Below are 21,392 nucleotides of genomic sequence, written 5' to 3'. Positions count from 1 at the left end.
ATAACGTATATTACTGAATATAAACACCGCTTGGTCCCTTAATATAGCCGAGCAGCGAGTGATCCAGTCCCCCACCAAGGTCACTATGTCTGGCCAGGTGTCTTGGACAGCGGGTGGGCGGGCTCGAGTGGGCGGGCACGAGTGGGCGGGCACGGGTGGGCGGGCACGGGTGGGCGGGCACGGGTGGGCGGGCACGGGTAGGCGGGCACGAGTGGGCGGGCACGAGTGGGCGGGCACGAGTGGGCGGGCGTGGTTAAACGTGTAGATGTACTCGCATAGTTGTGCTTGAGGAGGCCGAGTTTCAGGTCTTGGGGAAGAATGGTTGGGAGTGCGTTTAGGAATATAGATACTTGTGTTTGTGGCACGTCTCAGTGTTTGTGCTTACCAGTCAATGACTTCTGGCAAGTGAGGTCTAGAGCCCTTTATGCTCCGCTTAACTAACCTTGGCCTACCTGTTGCCCTGCAATTTGATTTGGCTGACGTTCATATATGTGTGTGTGTACGTATGAGTCTATTTACCACTTGTGTCTGCCGAATCGAGTTCTTAGCTCTTGGACCCAGCCTTTCTAGCCAATGATTATGACGTCAGGGTCGGGGGTATATTGACTCTCAGGTTTCAACTTGCCTCATACAGAAGACTGTCTTATATGATTGTGTAACTGTTTTATGTTATATGATTGGGCACGTTTCCTTTCGCCTGATGCCGCTGTTCACCTAAGAGTAAATAGATACCCACCCAGGAGTTAAGCATATAGTCGTAATGGCTAGGCGCTTTCCCCTGATAATTCCCTCCCTCCTACATGCATAGTGAGGAAGGTCAGTAGTTGACCAATGGGGGGGGGGGGGAAGGGGGGGGGAGGGGGGGGAGGGGGGGCAGGAAACCCGGTAAGCTTAGCTCAGTAGAGCCTTCGTGTCCCCGACATGCAGGAGAGGTTGTGACCCTTGACCTTCGTGGCATATCCCGCCTGGGTGTGACTGCAGTTATAAGGGTGAGTGTACGCGTGTGAATGTTTATGGGCTATTCATGCCCGTGCCACCTCTTGGGGGTGGCTTAATCTTCATCAATCAATCGATCGTGTGAATGTGGATCTTTACTCGGCTGCCTATATCATACCTGTAAGACCACGGAGTTGACCTCCGCGGCCACCAGGCCAGCCCGTCCTCCTAAGGTCTCCCAACGTCCAGAAAACAGTCAATGTAAAGTGTCCTCTCCTAACCTACCAGAGGACCCAAAACAGAAAACGAGACAGTACGTCACTTTCGCGCGAAAAGCGACGTTCTTTGTAGGAGGAGAGGTTGGTGAGACACCTCATGACGTAAGTGACTGGTACTGGGCCCACGTGTTGACTGGCCATGATGTTTCCCGCGCTCTGTTGACGTCTTGGCCGCGTCCTCACACCCCTCTTGTTTCTGGCACAAACTCTGTAGTTACTATTTGTGCCTGCAGGATCCACCTGTTAGCTCTTGGGCCCTGCCCTTTTTTTTTTTTAAAGGTGGGGTTTCTAATGTGTGTGTGTGTGTGTGTGTGAGGGGGGGGGGGTGACTGCATGGGCGTTCTGGTGTGCTTGTATTACCGTAGTGGCTCATTTGATTTTTAATTTTCCGTCAACCGCGGCTACTTTATTATGCTCCCCATATTCGCCCTGTGAGCGGTAGTTTATTGTGCACACAATATTCTCCCTGTGAGCGGTAGTTTATTGTACACACAATATTCGCCCTGTGAGCGGTAGTTGATTGTGCACACAATATTCGCCCTGTGAGCGGTAGTTTATTGTGCACACAATATTCTCCCTGTGAGCGGTAGTTTATTGTACACACAATATTCGCCCTGTGAGCGGTAGTTGATTGTGCACACAATATTCGCCCTGTGAGCGGTAGTTTATTGTGCACCCCATATTCGCCCTGTGAGCGGTAGTTTATTGTGCACCCCATATTCGCCCTGTGAGCGGTAGTTTATTGTGCACACAATATTCGCCCTGTGAGCGGTAGTTTATTGTGCACACAATATTCGCCCTGTGAGCGGTAGTTTATTGTGCACACAATATTCGCCCTGTGAGCGGTAGTTTATTGTGCACCCCATATTCGCCCTGTGAGCGGTAGTTTATTGTGCACACAATATTCGCCCTGTGAGCGGTAGTTTATTGTGCACACAATATTCGCCCTGTGAGCACTGTCTAAATATCAGAGTCCACAGCTGTTCAACACCCTCCCAGCAAGCGTTAGAAATATTGCTGGAACAAAGGTGGATGAATTCAAGAGGCAATTAGAAAAGTTCTTGCAAGAAGTGCCGGACCAACCAGGCTGTAGTGGCTATGTGGGCCTGAGGGCCGCTCCAAGCAACAGCCTGTTGGACCAAGTTATCACAAGTCGAGCCTGACCTCGCGGCCGGGTTCAGGGAGTAGAAGAACTCCTATAACCTTCTCCAGGTAATGCTCCAGGAAAGCTTATACTTACATCGTTTGCATTGTCTTAATCTACCAGAAACCATATACGGGTACAGCGCAAGGGTTTCAGATAGTTTATCTTTTATAATAAACTACTGTCCTATGTTATTCAACGTACATTCAGATCTATCTTTAAATTGGTTTATTTTTGAGGCTATTAGTTGCATTGATCTAGTGTGTGGCCCTGTCTTTGACTACATCTACAAATCAACTACATTTACATCTTTGATCTAGATCCCCATACAAGGTGAAGTGCCAGAGGTAGGTGTAGACAAGAGGTACTCGAGCTGTGACACCTGACAAGTGACTGTGTTACTTGCCCCCAATGCAGGCGATGAGTCACAATAACGTGGCTGACCAATCCACACACTAGAAAATGAAGGGACGACGACGTTTCGGTCCGTCCTGGACCATTCTCAAGTCGATTGTGGAGAATGGTCCAGGACGGACCGAAACGTCGTCGTCGTCCCTTCATTTTCTAGTGTGTGGATTGGTCAACTTGCCCCCAGTGTTTTGTTTGACACACGTCGCTCAGTGTAGCGAGAGCCTATAGGTAACACCCCAGGCATGCTCTTGTGGTGACGTGGGAGTGATCACACACGGTGTATGGGGGTGGTGTGACGTGTCATGAAGCAGGATATGGGTGTGGAGGGCGCAGGGGAAGACGTGCTGCTGATCATTCACTGATGATGCAAGAGTGTCTCAAGACGCCGCCGGGCCCGCGCCCCTCTGAGCACAGGAGCCTAGTGTGGGAGCGGATGATGATGTCTGGTCCACCCTCACCCATACATAACGTATATATCTTTGCGTACCTTAGCTTACCCTACACTAACCGAGGTTACTCTAGTCTAACTCAGCAATTTAGTCCTACCTTACTTGGAATAACGTAAGCTACTTTGGTACAGTAGAGCTCACACGTAAGTAATTAAGCATAATCTTTGACAACTAGCCAGTGACCTAGCCTAGCCTAAAAAGCGGGCTATTCAGTAGACAACATACTGCAGTTTTGAAAGAAAGAATAAAGCCTAACATTTGGGGATTATGGTGCGTGTTATCAGATGATACGAAACATTGTTTTAAAGAAAATTATATCAACTATATATATATATATATATATATATATATATATATATATATATATATATATATATATATATATATATATATATATATATATATAATTTTCAGTGCCTTAGTGTGGCGATCCAGAGGGGAAATGCTTGCTGCGTCCTCCGTTCCTGTCCGGAAGCGGAGCTTCAAGAGATCCATAACCTTTAGGCATTTGTCTTGTATGTTTGTAACCTTTAAATACACAATAAAGCAAAAAAAAAAAAAAAATATATATATATATATATATATATATATATATATATATATATATATATATATATATATATATATATATATATATATATATATATAATAAACTGCTTCCCTTATAAAGTAGTGATACAACATTATAGTGGCCTAAACTAGCCTACAACAGGCAAACTTAGCCCAGCCCAATTAATAAACATTAATAAATATATCACAGGGGGCTTCTTTAACTTAGCTCTTATTGTATCAGACAAAAATAAACATTGGGCAATAGTTCAGGTTAAGATAAACACCGAGTTCGTACCAAGAAACGTTCAGGAAAGATTTGCAATGGCTTCCTTTATATGATATTGAATTCCGTCAAGAGTGAACGCCACACCCACCACCACTTAGGAGCCACTTGTAAATATGATTCAGAGTGAAGGATTACAATCAGCAGTGGATACTCACTTGTCTCCATCTTCATCCTCGAACCGGAGGTCAGACATGGTTGCGGCGTCTATAATCCCCCCTCACACCACCACTGAAAACGAGAAGATGTTAATTGTTTAAGATGACGGCGACCACGAAGACCTTCAGAACAATGAAGACAGAATATATTAACATAAGTTAATATAAAAAATATGACAAACAGTTAAAACAAGTAAATTTACGCATTAGAAAGAGGAAGAAAATGTTTAGGGAATATAATTTATTGTTAATTTGAGTAATGTCACGTTGGCGGTGAACGCGAGTTAATAATGGCGAAAAATTGGGAGGCGGGGAGGAGGAGGAAACATGTTGCCTGCTCTGGAAATGGTTGAACAGAAAGTGTCTGCCTCCTTTTCTCAGATGAGCAGGAACTGGGGTATGATCTTGCACACACCGGTGGCTGAGTGGACGGCACGCTTGATGCGTAGTTATGTGGACCGGGGTTCGATTCCCGAGGCCGGCAGAAACAAATGGACAGTTTCTTTCACCCTGATGTCCCTGTTACCTAGCAGTAAATAAGTACCTGGGAGTTAGACAGCTGTTATGGGCTGCTTCCTGGGGTGTGTGTGGGTGTGGAAAAAATAGTAGTTAGTAACAGTTGATTGACAGTTGAGAGGCGGGCCGAAAGAGCAGAGCTCAACTACGCAAGCACAACTAGGTGAATATACTACATCACCGAATGCCCGTTATCAGACCATTCAGACCCGTTGGCATGAGGCACCTGGAGCTTTGCAATTACTTTATTCACTCTCGTGTTCCTGAAGATATATTCATATTGCACCCAAAATTTGCCAGTGCAGACTACTCATCACATGCCTCTGTATGACTCACCAGCCTGTGTGATGGGGATGTTTAGCATCACGTAGCTATTTTTGTTAACATACTGCACTCCCCTTCATATAGTCTAGAGTAACTGCACAAATGAAGATGTACCTAAATGTGTTAATAAAAAAAAGTGAGAGCAAGCCCGAACGCACATACACACTTGGTTTTTATGGCCGACACAGTGCAAGTCAATTTTTTTTTCATCTGCTTCTGAGATGAAAAGAGCAGTTTGACGTGCTGAATTCCCATATGATAATCACAATTGCTGATAGGCTATTATTTTATGTATAATGGTGATAACAAAATCTTGCTCCATTCAAAAGGTGATAGATGGTGAACGTTTGTCACCCAGGCTCCTATGGTGAACGGAGCGGCCAGTCTCTCCTGACAGTGGTAATCTCTGGCACCACTGTTCCCACTCACAAAGGAAACAACAATACTTTGTGTATCCGCCCTACAGACTCATCACAAGAACAACAACCTGTAAGTCCCCCCACACACCTCTCAATGATAGTCGTCATAGTTTATGCTCCTCAAAAGCTGCTTCATACTGTTGTCATATGTTTGCCTCATATGGGCTGCATTAACCTAATGTATTTATTTGATTGCCAAAACACTCCCATTATGGGGCTAAAAGACCTTTAGGACTTGTCTAGGATGAAAGCTAGGGGCCAATCAACAATTTTAAACATAATTTCCGTTCTCAGTGACTAAGAATTAGTTAAGATATAATTCATTTTGTTTCAGAAGCATTTTTGGCTGTAGACCAATGTGAGCTAAGCCTGGTGGTGATGGATGGGTGTGTGTGAGTGGATCCCAAGTACCATAAATACATAGAACGGTTGTCGAGGGCCGAGAAAAACAACTTCTGAAATTATATAAAATTTTGAGAAAATTAAGCAAGATTTAGAGAATGGAAAATGACGAAGCAGAAACAATAACAACAATGTCGTCCGCCATTATAACAAAGCCCTCAAATGGTACTAGAAGAAAATATCTTGGTATTTTCCAAGGAAGAAATAAGCAGGGGTGGCACTCTTGTCAGGTTAATAAAAATGGAAGATATCCTAAAGGTTCATCAAGGAAACATGTTTAATATTATGAAGGAAAATCATGCATTGTAAAGAAACTTTTTTGGAGGAGGAAAGTTGTTTTTTAAAGATAAGACATCACCAACTTCCTGAACACCCCGAGTGATACAGGAGAGTTATATTAAGGAATTGTCGAGGGAAAACGAGACTTAGAAAGCAAAAAGAGAAAAAACTTGAAAAAGCAGACAAAAATCTCAAGGGTTATATAGATAAAGTCTGAGTAACTTACAAAGTTAACCAAGGTATGGAGTCAAGCAAGGACATACCAGGAGAAAATTCATGGGCAGCTACGAGATGTTAAACATCCCAAGAGGAAAAAGAAGTGATATGATCACTCCGTACCAAATAATAACAGGAAGCGATAAAATAGACAAGGAGCGATTTGTTAAGCCTACAACCTCAACAACAAGAGGCCTTGTATTCAAGCTAAGAAAACAAAGGAACCAATAAAATATAAGTTCCCTTTTCTGAATAGAGTTGAAGACAATTAGAACACGTTAATTGAGAAGGCGGTGGATGACAAAACCGCCAGTAGTCTCAAGGGAAAATATGGGAAAGAGTACTGGGAAGACGGGACACCACCTGCGTAACCACTACACACGTTCCCGTGGTTGAGTGGATAGCATTCAGGTTTTACAGTTCATGGACACGTGTTCGACTTCCTGCTGAGGCAGAAACAAATGGGCAGTTTATTTCACCTGGTGCCTCTGCTCATCTAGCAGTAAATAGGTACCTGGGAGTTAGTCAGCTGTTGTGGGCTTCATCCTAGGGATGTGCGAGAGAAAGTTGTGTAATAGAATGTGATAAGAAAAGAATAGGACGGGGTCAGTATATTAGAGTTATTAGACAGCTGACAGTTCTTGGACCCCGCCTTTCTAATAGCTCGATCCTGCATGCACATATAGTATTGTAAATACAAATAGTAAGCATACACACACACACACACACACACACACACACACACACACACACACACACACACACACACACACACACACACACACACACACACACACACACACACACACACCTGAAACTTGTATACAATCACAAAAGGAGGAAAAGGTCTGACCGGCCAAGACATGAGACTGCTCCAGGGGCGAGGGAAGCGGTATGTCGAAAAATAACAAATGAAAGCCCGTAAGAAAAGTTTTTTAAGTGGAATTTACACTTAATCAGCTTCCTGTCACTGGAGGAAAATCACAACGATAAACAGAAAATGCGAGAAGTGGTAGCGCAGTAACAGAGGTGGTGTGGCGGGGAACGACACGAAACAGGTAGGACTAGATAAAGCCGGGATCAGTCCCCAAACGTTACATGAATACTTAATTTGCTGCAGAAACTTTAGGGAAAATCGATTGTTATAAATTACAGAACTTCTATTTTAGACATCTGCAATACATACAACCCAACTAGTAAGGGCGAGGCTACGGGAACAGGTAAGCAAGCTAAATGTTCGCAGTTTCCGTGGTGTAGTGGTAAGACACTCGCCTGGCGTTCCGCGAGCGCTATGTCATGGGTTCGTATCCTGGCCGGGGAGGATTTACTGGGCGCAATTCCTTAACTGTAGCCTCTGTTTAACTCAACAGTAAAATGTGTACTTGGTTGTAACAACGATTCTTCGCGGCAGGGATCGTATTCCAGGGACCTGCCCGAAACGCTACGCGTACTAGTGGCTGTACAAGAATGTAACAACTCTTGTATATATCTCAAAAAAAAAAAAAAAAAAAAAAAAAAAATCAACGTTGCTTTCCTGCTGGGATGCGGTACCAGATAATGGTATCGCCGGCCTCCTGATAGACAGTCGCATTATGACGTATACTCTGTCAAAGGCCAAAGATCCTTATACTAGAAAATGGTAGCGGTTCACAAAATTGACACAATGTCCCGTTTTCTGTTTCGGGTCCTCTGGTAGGTTAGGATATGGGCACATTACAAAAAAAATACGCCAGTTTCTTGACGTTGGGAAAGCCTAGAAGGATGGGCTGCAGGAGCAACCATTGCCCCGCATATTTGTCTTGCTTCATAATCGAATCTTAAACTATATATAATCTGGATCGAAGTCTCATGTCATTAAAAACTATTTAATTATAACATTTTAATATAATTTAACAGACATGACACCGCTTCAGGGTCGAGGAGCAGCCCGTCTTCCTAAGGTTTCCCAATGTCAAGAAAACGGTCAGTTTAAAGTGGTCTCTCCTAACCTACCAGAGGACCCAAAACAGAAAACGGGACAGTACGTCACTTTCGCCAGCTGCTTCCATTTTCTAGTACGACAATTTTTGGCCTTATGTAACGCTTACGAACGAAAAGCAAAAGCTCCTGTCCTCCTTCTTTGTAGCAGGACAGGAGGAGGATGAGCCGAGCGCTAGTTGAGAAGCACCTAGCTGCAGAACGTTATATTTGGAAATGTGCCGAACGCTACTCGAGAACGTGCCGAACGTTACTTGAGAACGTGCCGAGCGCTAGTCGAGAACGTGCCGAACACTACCTGAGCGTATATTAACTCACCACAACATTGGTTGCCAGTTGGAAAAAAAATCCGGATGAAAGAGAAAAGTAAAAAATCGAGAAAGTTATACACGTGTCCTTTCATCTGCTGCACCTGTTCACTCAGCAGTAAATATGAAAACGGGAGTTAGACAATTGTTGTGGGTTGCGTTCTGAGAAAGGTCAATAGTTAGCCGAAGATCGAACCTCAATAAGCCTATACGTACAAGCTTAATCCTATCCCCTGACAAAGGAACTCGAATCATATTGCGGCCCTTGCTTATCCAAACTCGACTTGAAAGAAAATGGCCGAAGGAATGACGACTTGAATTAGTTTCAACTCAAACTTCTTTTCTGAAGTAAAAGTTGGCTACTTTAAGAGTTCCTACACTGGAGGATAACTTGACTGACAAAGAATGATAGACGCGTATGTAGTATGCAGTCCCAGCATGGAGTCCATATCTAGTCAAGGATAAGACTAAACTGGAAAAGGTTCAAAGGTTTGCCACCAGACTAGTACCCAAGCTGAGAGGTATGAGCTACGAGGAGAGATTACGGGAATTAAACCTCACTTCGCTGGAAGAAAGAAGAGTTAGGGGGGACATGATCACCACATTCAAGATACTCAAGGGAATTGATAGGGTAGATAAAGACAGGCTATTTAACACAAGGGTCACACGCACTAGAGGACACAGGTGGAAACTGAGTGCCCAAATGAGCCACAGAGATATTAGAAAAAACTTTTTTAGTGTCAGAGATGGAATGATGAGATGACAAATGGAATGCATTAGGAGGTGATGTGGTGGAGGCTGACTCCATGCACAGTTTCCAGTGAAGATATGATAGAGCCCAATAGGTTCAGGAACCTGTACACCTGTTGATTGATGGTTGAGTGGCGGGACCAAAGAGCCAGAGCTCAACCCCCGCAAGCACAATTAGGTGAGTACGTTTTCGTATCCCACCCTGAAATGTCAGCACTGTGGAGAAATGCCCGACAGACCACTGGAACATTATCTAACACAGTGCACAGTTACAAATCCATTAAGATTTCAACTTAGATTCAACAGAGCAGAAGTTGTTGAACACGTGGGACAAAATCTTACTGAAGCGACCATACGAGTCATAAATACTCATACTCCGCCCAAGTAAAACAGAAACAAGCAACATTTAGTGAGCCAGCCAGAGGCTTAGGGCCCGCACAGGAATATCCCTGAAAAAAAAATATCCCAACCTCACTCGTTGCCTCACGTCGGGAGCAGCAGCCTAGCGAGCGATGGTTTCCTCAGAGCAACAAACCCTATTGACAAAGTAACGTAACTTTAAGCTAAACAATCTATGGGTCAGTACGAGGTAGGCTTAGTACACCCCTGAAATATATATATATATGTGTGTATATCACGAAAATAAACACGTGATTAAGAATGTGACAATGTCAGACCACGAAGGAAAAATGAAACAGGAAATTTCCTGTTTCATTTTTCCTTCGTGGTCTGACATTGTCATATATATATATATATATATATATATATATATATATATATATATATATATATATATATATATATATATATATATGTCGTACCTAATAGCCAGAACGCACTTCTCAGCCAACTATGCATGGCCCAATTTGCCTAATAAGCCAAGTTTTCATGAATTAATGTTTTTTCGACTACCTAACCTACCTAACCTAACTTTCTCTGCTACCTAACCTAACCTAACCGATAGAGATAGGTTAGGTTAGGTTAGGTAGGGTTAGTTAGGTTCGGTCATATATCTACGTTAATTTTAACTCCAATAAAAAAAAATTGACCTCATACATAATGAAATGGGTAGCTTTATCATTTCATCAGAAAAAAATTAGAAAAAATATATTAATTCAGGAAAACTTGGCTTATTAGGCAAATCGGGCCTTGCGTAGTAGGCTGAGAAGTGCGTTCTGGCTATTAGGTACGACATATATATATATATATATATATATATATATATATATATATATATATATATATATATATATATATATATATATTATATATATATATATTAAGCAAGCAAAGGCCGAAGCTTCCATCCATCTCTTGCAATTGTTTATCTGCAGTCACCTTCTCCCCCTTACATCCTACTCCTCCTCTTAGCACCCCCCCCCCCCCTCTCCTATTTCCTCCTGGGTTGACCCCCTTCACCCCCTACTGGGTGGACCTCCCCCCTTCCCCACCGACGACGCCCCCTCCTGGCCCCAGTAAGCATCAGTCAGCTGCGGGTGCGTCATGCCGCAAGCGTTTCTCTTCCTCTTAATTTATGCTGTGTTTGGTCCGGCCTTTATTTTCCTTGTCATTGTTTCCTTTACATTAAACATTACTCCATCTTCCGTAAATATATATTTAATTGATATGGTTTAGTGTTGGGTTATTATAGCCATTGGAGCTTACTAATTAAGCAGCATTAATACTTTAGCCCTGAACATTGTATAGGGCATCAGCTAGCATTCAAATATGCACACTCAGAATTTTGGTGTCTGGCTTTAGGCCTATCAACTTTAGGAGCGTTATTAAGGCTATCATAAGAATTATAACAGCTTACTGACCAACTCAAAAGATTGATCTAGTCCTTCTGAATATGGGTTAGTACTAGACTAAGCTCTCAGTGGATATACACCAAGTAGAATATATCTGTATATCCCGTGTATGCTAAGTACTACTGCAATAATATATAGTAGCAATTATGTCCCCGTGGCGCAGTGGTAAGGCACTCGCCCAGCGCTTTGGTCTGGGTTCGTATCCTGGCCGGGGAGGATTGACTAGAGGCCAATTCTTAACTGTAGCCTCGGTTCACCCAGCAGTGAATGGGTACCTGGTTGTTAAACGATTTGGTGGGTCGTATTCCAGGGAAAAATTAGGATTAAGGGCCTGCCCGAAACGCTGTGTACTAGTGGCTGTACAACAATGTAAAAACTCTTGTATATTTAAATAATGAAATAATAAAAAATAAATATAATTATTGTTCATTAATAATCATAATAATAATAATAATAATAATAATAATAATAATAATAATAATAATAATGTCAACCAAATTTGATAATAATATGATTATTATTATTATTGCTGGTGATTTATTATTATTACTATTTCGAAACATTATAATTACTATTGGAAGTGTAACACGTTAGTCTAGCGGGCATTCAACACAACAGTTAAAGCCCCGCTCCTGTGCCAGGTAAGACCATTACGGGCTCACCATAGCCCGTGCTACCTGAAACTCTTCTTCTTGATAGCAGGTGCAGTTTGCATGAAGGGTTTGTCCTCCCGCCGATGACTGCACCAGTGTACCTGGAACGTTTTTGTTCCCAGTAGCTGAATCTTAAACAAGAGGGTAGTCAACTGTACAAGTCTCTGGTGCGCCCCAAGCTACTGTATCCAAGCAGGGGAACCTCATCTTGAAAGCAGGACATATTTGCTTTAAGGAAGTTCAACCCAGAGCGACAAAAATCATCCTGGAACTGATTCAACTCGCATACTAAGAATGTGGTTCAGGGCCACGTACAGGACTAACAACACAACAAACCAGACATAACAGGTCTGACCTCAGTTTGCTAACTGTAGATAGTAACTAAGTGATTGTAACCTATCCACCGCTGCCCACTGGATGGGGGGCGGTGTGCAGGACAAATCTATTAATTGTGACACTAGCTCTCCACATATGTCAGTTGCTTAATTTAGAAACTACTTGTGGTCGATCTCGAACCCATTGTTGATGTGACGACTTATACTGAATTTTGTAACTAGCTCATCAAGATTGTAACTTGTTTAGCTAAATGAATTGTGGGGTTCAGTCCCTGAGCCCATTATGTGCCTCTGTAACCCTTTCCACTACCGCCCACAAGATGGGTATGGGGTGCATAATAAATGAACTAAACTAAGCTAACTCTCATCAAGACCTTTAAAATACTGAACACATTGGAAGATGGTAATCCAGCCCACTTCTTTAAAAGGTCCAATGTCACGCCCACAAGAGGACAACAACTTCAATACCGAAAAGCCTATCCGATGAAGCCGTAAATGCCAAGACATTACTTCAGCTTTAAATTCAGCTGGGACAAAATTATCGAAGGTGATGTGACCACGTTCGACAAGCTACCAGCTTCCTGTCCCATTCGTAGCCATTTGGGATGGTAATTCTCATATAAATTCAGGTAAATTATTATTAAATATACTATCTAAGGGTAATACAAGTTTCCCTTCAATACCTTTAAGATCGTCTCCGTCCTCCTGGAGAGAAGATGTAACAGAAAACGTGTTTTTCAATGACGTGTGTAGTTATTGGCTGACTATGATATTTATGTAAGTTATTTTTTCTCTCGTAGAAACGTTTTGTTTCTACATGAATATTATAGAGTGTATTATTTTTTACAGGATTACTAATTACCAGAAGTACCGTGACTACTCTCTCTCCCCTCTCCCTTACCATCTTCCCCATTTGTCCCTTTCTCTCCGACATTCCCTCTCTCCCAACACAATAAGTGTCAAAATGTTTTTGTAATTAATGAAATATTAAAACATAAAATAGTTACCCATTTGCTTTCAATTTGAGGAGAGTTGGTGGACCATCCTTCGGTAGGAAGGGTCAGTGGGAGGGGAGGGAGGAGGAACAACATATATACACAGCTGACCTACCCCAACCCCAACATGGAGAATACATCACATACGCTGACGATGTCACCCAAATAATATGCCAACCGGGACCATCAAAGCCGCTACTAGCCGACAAGACCAAGGCAGCAATTGAACTTTGAGAAGCAATAATTGAACAAATTGAACTTTGAGAAGCAATAGAAAATTATCACAACCAAACAAAAGTTTCAGATAATACACATTGCAAAAAGAAATCTAGACCCCATTATCCTTGACAACCGTCCAATCCAATATGCGGAGGTTGGCAGAATACTGGGACTCATGATAAATAGAACAAGGATACAATTTCATGTAAGGGACCGACTGAACAAAGCCAAAGCAGCCTTAGGAAAACTGAGGAGATTCCGAAGCCTCAGTACAAACATTCAGAGCCACCTATATAAGGCTCTAGTTCGGCCGCATCTCGAGTATCCCCCAGTACCACTACACACCATAAAGGAAACTAACATGCAGAAACTGCAAGCAGTGCAAAATAAGGCGCTAAGGAGAGCAGCAAAACACCGTCCACCACATGGTCAGACAATCCAGGAGCTCCATGAGCTCCTGAACATACAGCCACTAAACATCAGACTACAGCACCAAGCCATCAGGGTGTGGAACACCATCGAAATGTTAGAGGACCCAATGTTAGAAAGATTTCTCCAAGATGAGACGCCTCGCTCCCACAGCTGGTGGTCCAACAGCCTTGATTTACTGGATGAAAACCCCGCCCCACAGTATATAATTTCCAGATGAAATACTGACCAGAAATCTTTCCCCCAATAATTGGAAAAAATTGAGTATGTATTTGTGTGTATGTATGTGTATATGTATATAAATGAGTATATATACATGTATATTATATATTATATATATATATATATATATATATATATATATATATATATATATATATATATATATATATGTAGCAGTCTTTCTTGTAAACATGTTGTTGAGTATGACCGAAAAAGTATATATATATATATATATATATATATATATATATATATATATATATATACATATATATATATATGAATAAATCAATAAATAAGAATAATAAAATAAATAGCCTTGAACAAAACAACATGTGCGGGAGCATCGGAGTGTGTATATATGTGTATATATTTGTGTATATATACAATATTGTAAACACCATGCTATGTATTCTCACAAACCCAATGTACCTTCTTGTATATAAATAAATAAATAAATAAATAAATATGAATGCTTCACAGTATTCATCTATGGACATCCATATATGGTGAAACACATGTGAAGAACCTCTCACACACTCACAGCTCCCGACAAGAGGGAGCCAGCTTAGCTTAGCTGCCAACACCCACACATCGTGTCAGCAAGGCGGACAGTCCGCCTGCTTTCATACCTCTCACTGTATTTCCCACTTCTATACTTCCCATCACCTATGCCTCTCCTTCCTCTTTACTTCCCCCCCCCCCCAAAAAAAAAAAATGGGGAGAGGGCGGAGGGGTGGGGAGACAGACAGACCCGGGCTTCGCCGGGTCGAGGTCCACTAGAGTTTTTTTGTTGATCATTTAATATGCACCCCATACCCAACCAGTGGGTGATTGTAGAAAGGATTACAGAGGCACATAATGGGCTCAGGGACTGAACCCTCACAATTCATTTTGCTAAGCAAGTTACAGTCTTGATGAGCTAGTTACACAAATTGTATATATACTGTTATATCAACAAAGGGTTCGAGACCGGTGATAAATACAGTGTCTAAGCTAAGCAACTTGCATGCGCGGAGCCTAGCGCCATAACTGGCATGTTATTCCTGCACTCCGCCTCCCAACCAGGGGACACAGGTGGAAAGATTACAGTCGCCCACATGTACTGCCTACGGTTAGCAAACTGGGAATATTTTGTTAACATTTCTAGTAGATCATTTTGAATTAAATATTCACACATTTCTTCAACACTTGCTATAGAGCTGTCTGTAAATTCATGTATCTCTTCACACAGTAACGGAGGACGTGTGAATAATTGTGCTGGCACAGTTTACATTTGGTCAGGTCTACATCAGCAGGTAATTCAAATTCCGAGAGATACTTATAGCCAAGTCTAAGCCGAGCAATGGTAACATCTAAGTCTGCTGTTTACTGGATGACTCATAAATGTGTTGCTCTTCATGCTTGTATAATATGACGGTAGATGGAATTACTAGTGTAGATTTCACTTTGCCGCAGATCTTCAAGACCACTCGAGCCAAAGTGATCCTCAGTTAAGTTTACACTGGTCAACAAGCTATTGTGGTGACATTTATAACCCTCCCGTGGTTAATATGACAAACACAGCCCCAAACAATACACAATTAGTATTATCTTCATATAATGGATTCATGTAAACAGCATAATAATTCAAAAGCGCAGCGACTCTACATTTCAGCTGTAAGGTTATTGTATTTATTAATGCATCAGCAGACTTCTTGCCAGTCATATTTATGCTTAACTAGAGAGTGCTGATTCACACACACGTGCAGTGTGCAATAATAACAGGTTTCATATCTGTATATGTGCTGTGACAAGCTCTTAAGCTTTCGGAAAATATAGTGGTAACAAATAAACAATCCGTATACAGTGTACACTAACGAATGTTATTGGATACCCGGCGGTGCTCGAGTCTCTTGTTTGTGTCTATCTCTCTCCCTCCATCTCCTTTCATTTCCCCCTCTCCCTCATTCTCTCTCTTCCTCTCCGTCCCCCCTTCACTGTTCTTTCTCTTCCTCGCCCACCTTTCCCTTCCTCCTGCTATATATTATATATATATATATATTATATATATATATATATATATATATATATATATATATATATATATATATATATATATATATATATATATTTATTTATTATATATATATATATATATATATATATATATATATATATATATATATATATATATATATATATATATATATTATATATATTATATTATATATACATATACTTCCTTAGACCACAAGTGAGAGGTAAACATAACTCTCACTTGTGGTCTAGGCAAGTATGTGTGTGAATAAAGGCACGAGTTTTCTCTGATAATGCAAGTGCTTGATAAAAAACGTAATCTGATCGTATACTACCCTGGTGCCCTCAGGGGATGGAAATGTTGCAGAAATACTCCTAAGTATTTATTCCTTTTGAAGGATCTGGGTGGTGTAACGGTTAGCGTATCAGTTAGGCCATGTGCGCGAACACCTGTGCTTTCTGAGTTCGAGTCACCTTGCAGGGTTTGTCTTTAAGTTGTGTATATATATATATATATATATATATATATATATATATATATATATATATATATATATATATATATATGTCGTACCTAGTAGCCAGAACTCACTTTTTGGTCTACTATTCAAGGCCCGATTTGCCTAATAAGCCAAGTTTTCATGAATTAATTGTTTTTCGACTACCTAACCTACCTAACCTAACCTAACCTAACTTTTTCGGCTACCTAACCAAACCTAACCTATAAAGATAGGTTAGGTTAGGTTAGGTAGGGTTGGTTAGGTTCGGTCATATATCTACGTTAATTTTAACTCCAATAAAAAAAAATTGACCTCATACATAATGAAATGGGTAGCTTTATCATTTCATAAGAAAAAAATTAGAAAAAATATATTAATTCAGGAAAACTTGGCTTATTAGGCAAATCGGGTTTTGAATAGTAGGCCAAAAAGTGAGTTCTGGCTACTAGGTACGACATATATATATATATATATATATATATATATATATATATATATATATATATATATATATATATATATATATATATATATATATATATATATATATATATATATATATATAAATATATAATATATATATATACAAAATTGTAGTGGTGCTCAAGGTGTGTATATATATATATATTATATATATATATATATGTCGTACCTAGTAGCCAGAACTCACTTTTTGGCCTACTATTCAAGGCCCGATTTGCCTAATAAGCCAAGTTTTCATGAATTAATTATTTTTCGACTACCTAACCTACCTAACCTAACCTAACCTAACTTTTTCGGCTACCTAACCAAACCTAACCTATAAAGATAGGTTAGGTTAGGTTAGGTAGGGTTGGTTAGGTTCGGTCATATATCTACGTTAATTTTAACTCCAATAAAAAAAAATTGACCTCATACATAATGAAATGGGTAGCTTTATCATTTCATAAGAAAAAAATTAGAAAAAATATATTAATTCAGGAAAACTTGGCTTATTAGGCAAATCGGGCCTTGAATAGTAGGCCAAAAAGTGAGTTCTGGCTACTAGGTACGACATATATATATATATATATATATATATATATATATATATATATATATATATATATATATATACACACACACGCACACCTTGAGCACCACTAGAATTTTGTCCCCATTGCCTCAGAGACACTTGGTGCCTGGGGTAAAAGTGCTGCTAGCTTTTTGAAGGAGTTGGGGTCTAAGCCAATTGAAACAACTAGAGACCTTAGAGCTGCCAGTTTTCTCTTTCAGCGCCTTTGTGTGGCGATGCAGTGAGCATTTTCTCCAGAGAGAAAATGCTCACTGCATCCATGATTCCTGCCCGCCATCTGAGGAGCTGGAGGAGCTATACAACTTGTGACAAGTAGCCTTGTACCCTGCATGTAACTAATGTTGTAACTTTTTTATGTAATGACATTTTCAAATAAAGTTATATATATATATATATATATATATATATATATATATATATATATATATATATATATATATATATATATATATATATATATATATGTCGTACCTAATAGCCAGAACGCACTTCTCAGCCTACTATTCAAGGCCCGATTTGCCTAATAAGCCAAGTTTTCATGAATTAATGTTTTTTCGTCTACCTAACCTACCTAACCTAACCTAACCTAGCTTTTTTTGGCTACCTAACCTAACCTTACCGATAAATATAGGTTAGGTTAGGTTAGGTAGGGTTGGTTAGGTTCGGTCATATATCTACGTTAATTTTAACTCCAATAAAAAAAAATTGACCTCATACATAGAGAAAAGGGTAGCTTTATCATTTCATAAGAAAAAAAATATAGTAAATATATAAATTCAGGAAAACTTGGCTTATTAGGCAAATCGGGCCTTGAATAGTAGGCTGAGAAGTGCGTTCTGGCTATTAGGTACGACATATATATATATATATATATATATATATATATATATATATATATATATATATATATGTCGTACCTAATAGCCAGAACGCACTTCTCGGCCTACTATGAAAGACCCGATTTGCCTAATAAGCCAAGTTTTCCTGAATTAATATATTTTCTCTATTTTTTTTCTTATGAAATGATAAAAGTACCCATTTCATTATGTATGAGGTCAATTTTTTTTTATTGGAGTCAAAATTAACTTAGATATATAGCCGAACCTAACCAACCCTACCTAACCTAACCTAACCTATCTTTATAGGTTAGGTTAGGTTAGGTAGCCAAAAAAGTTAGGTTAGGTTAGGTAGTCGAAAAACAATTAATTCATGAAAACTCGGCTTATTAGGCAAATTGGGCCTTGCATAGTAGGCTGAGAAGTGCGTTCTGGCTACTAGGTACGACATATATATATATATATATATATATATATATATATATATATATATATATATATATATATATATATATATATATATATATATATATATATATATATATATATATACATACATACATACATACATACCAAAAGAATAGGGGTGGTAGGAGAAGAAAATATCAGTGTTCAGTGAGGATCCACAAGGTCTTCTCTGAGTACTCTTTATTTTCTTCTCCGAGGCTATGCGTCCCTACAGTTGCACCAGAGGTGGTACCCCTTCTAGGTTTAAAAAAAAATTATATATATATATATATATATAAAGTCAGATATATACACACACATACAAAAAGAATAGGGGTGGTAGGAGAAGAAAATATCAAAGTGTTCAGTGAGGATCCACAAGGTCTTCTCTGAGTACTCTTATTTTCTTCTCCGAGGCTATGGGTCCCTACAATTGCACCAGAGGTGGTACCCCTTTTAGGTTAAATATAAATATATATATATATATATATATATATATATATATATATATATATATATATATATATATATATATATATAGATATATATATAACTGCTTAGCCTTAGAGGATTATGTTTTCAAATGCAACAATGACGGAATCATCGAGGAACAAATTTAGTTCAGTCACCCATGAACATTGGTACTTGATGACTTGCATGTAGACTTGCAAGCTTCACCTTAATTATATACAAGTTCGCATGCAACTTCAGAGTCACTATATATAGTACTGTAGCGACGACCTACCTACCGCCATAATGACGCCCACACACCCTGAAGCCAGCGACTCGTTCTTCTGTGCCTCACCTCAGATCACCAAGACGTGTGAACCTCTCATTTCCTTTATTTAACTTTCCGCTTCAGCTCTTGTGAGGTCTGCTGCCTATACATCCCGCTGTAAACACCAGGACTCCTGTCTGCTACATTACCTCTACCACCTCAGACTAAAGAGCCGAGGCTCAGCATTTGCAAGCACAACTAGGTGAGTACCGGCCCTGTCAAAACTGGAACTCCTGTCTGATACATTACCTGTCCCATGTCTGGTAACAATCACCGGCCCTGTCAAAACTGGGACTCCTGTTTGATACATTACCTGTCCCACGTCTGGCAACAGTCACCGGCCCTGTCAAAACTGGGACTCCAAATCACCTCACCTCTCAGATAACACACATCATGTTGTTATTTACCTTCCGTCTGTCCGCACGTATTGCTATCGACCCTCTTTATATTATTTTACATAAGTTAAAAAAAAAAACACTTTAAAATGTCTAGTTTTCCCAATTAAAATACATTTAACATCAAATTATTTTAACCTTCCAGTCACTGACCTGAGAAAAGCAATTTCCAATATATCGATCAAAATCTGAGCTAGACACTGTGGTTAGTCTTCTCTAAAGCCAACAACAGATCTTGGGGGTCTAGCTAGCCTTAAAGGGGCACCACCCCACCGACCACAACACACACACACACTCGACACTCACAAATAAATAAAAAACAGAGAAGCGGACCGACCACAGGACTTGGCAGGAGATGAGGCTGCAGGTGACGTGGGCTGCCGAGGAGGGTCAGGAGGAGAGTGATGAAGCGGAGGGCTACAGCCTAGCCTTCCAGCACCGGCATGACGCAAGGAGCATGCGCACCTGGGTTCAAGCTGCCGGTGGGGGGGGGATATTACATCATCGGCGTCCGGCATTATCTTATGTGTTTAATTTAGCATATTGTAATTCATTCTGTAGATGGGTGTCAGGAATAGGCTTGCTTGTTGCAAAGCTTGCAGCGAGAGAGAGTACTATATATTTATATAAGCGTACTTAACACCTAAAACAGCAAATAAAATTTCTTATTTTGACATACTACAAACGATACCATGACCATGTATAGGACGTCTTGTGTTAAGGCCAATCACCTATACCAGACTCATTAAAGCCAGCCAAACTTTCTTAGTTTATAACCCTTCGGCAGATATGCTTCGATCTTCAGTACAGTTCAAAATTAAAGTCAACTCAAGAGTATATATACTAAGAAGGACACTTTTTGAACATTCCCGGCATTATATAGAATACAATTATATATAAATAATAATTACCAGCAGTATTGACGACAGCCTTAAAAGTGCAGCGGGCTTGGGAGGGAGATCAAATGAGCATGCGCAAAACCATATCTAAACCAGTTTCAACATCACACATTAAACACCTTCCTGCAAGTTCTATATCGATAATATGAAGCAACTGCTCTACTAATCTTATCCATGAAAGTTATTTTTCTTCTGGTAACGGAAGGACACATACGACAGTATGACTTTGATAACTCGTCAAGGATAAGGAGGTCACCTCGTAGTGTGGGATGGATCAATAGTGTTCGTTTGGGTTGGCGGCTTCTTCACACTGCATATATGCCTGTTACATGTTTGCATTGTTGGTCATAATGCACCCAGAGTTGGCCAGTGCAGACTATTGATCACATGCCTCTGTA

At 40.2% G+C, this 21,392-nt stretch overlaps 1 protein-coding gene across 4 annotated transcripts in view; it reads right to left on the bottom strand.

Annotated features, from left to right (window-relative positions):
• LOC123762660 (uridine phosphorylase 1) overlaps positions 1–21,392 on the bottom strand; it is an 80,957-nt gene that overhangs the window by 45,413 nt on the left and 14,152 nt on the right. The window contains exons 1-2 of one of the 4 annotated variants that reach the window (XM_045749311.2): positions 20,402–20,571; positions 4,212–4,284 (exon numbers count right to left, since the gene is read on the bottom strand). In XM_045749311.2, the coding sequence (XP_045605267.1) occupies positions 4,212–4,249 (38 nt within the window). In that variant the 5' untranslated portion in view covers positions 4,250–4,284; positions 20,402–20,571. The other 3 variants (XM_045749310.2, XM_045749312.2, XM_045749313.2) reach the window with 3 other exon arrangements.

The sequence above is a fragment of the Procambarus clarkii genome, chromosome 27 (genome assembly GCF_040958095.1).
Source record: "Procambarus clarkii isolate CNS0578487 chromosome 27, FALCON_Pclarkii_2.0, whole genome shotgun sequence".
Classification (NCBI taxonomy): Eukaryota; Metazoa; Arthropoda; class Malacostraca; order Decapoda; family Cambaridae; genus Procambarus; species Procambarus clarkii.
Note: the sequence above shows the minus strand (reverse complement) of the source record. Positions and strands in the feature narration are given on the sequence as shown.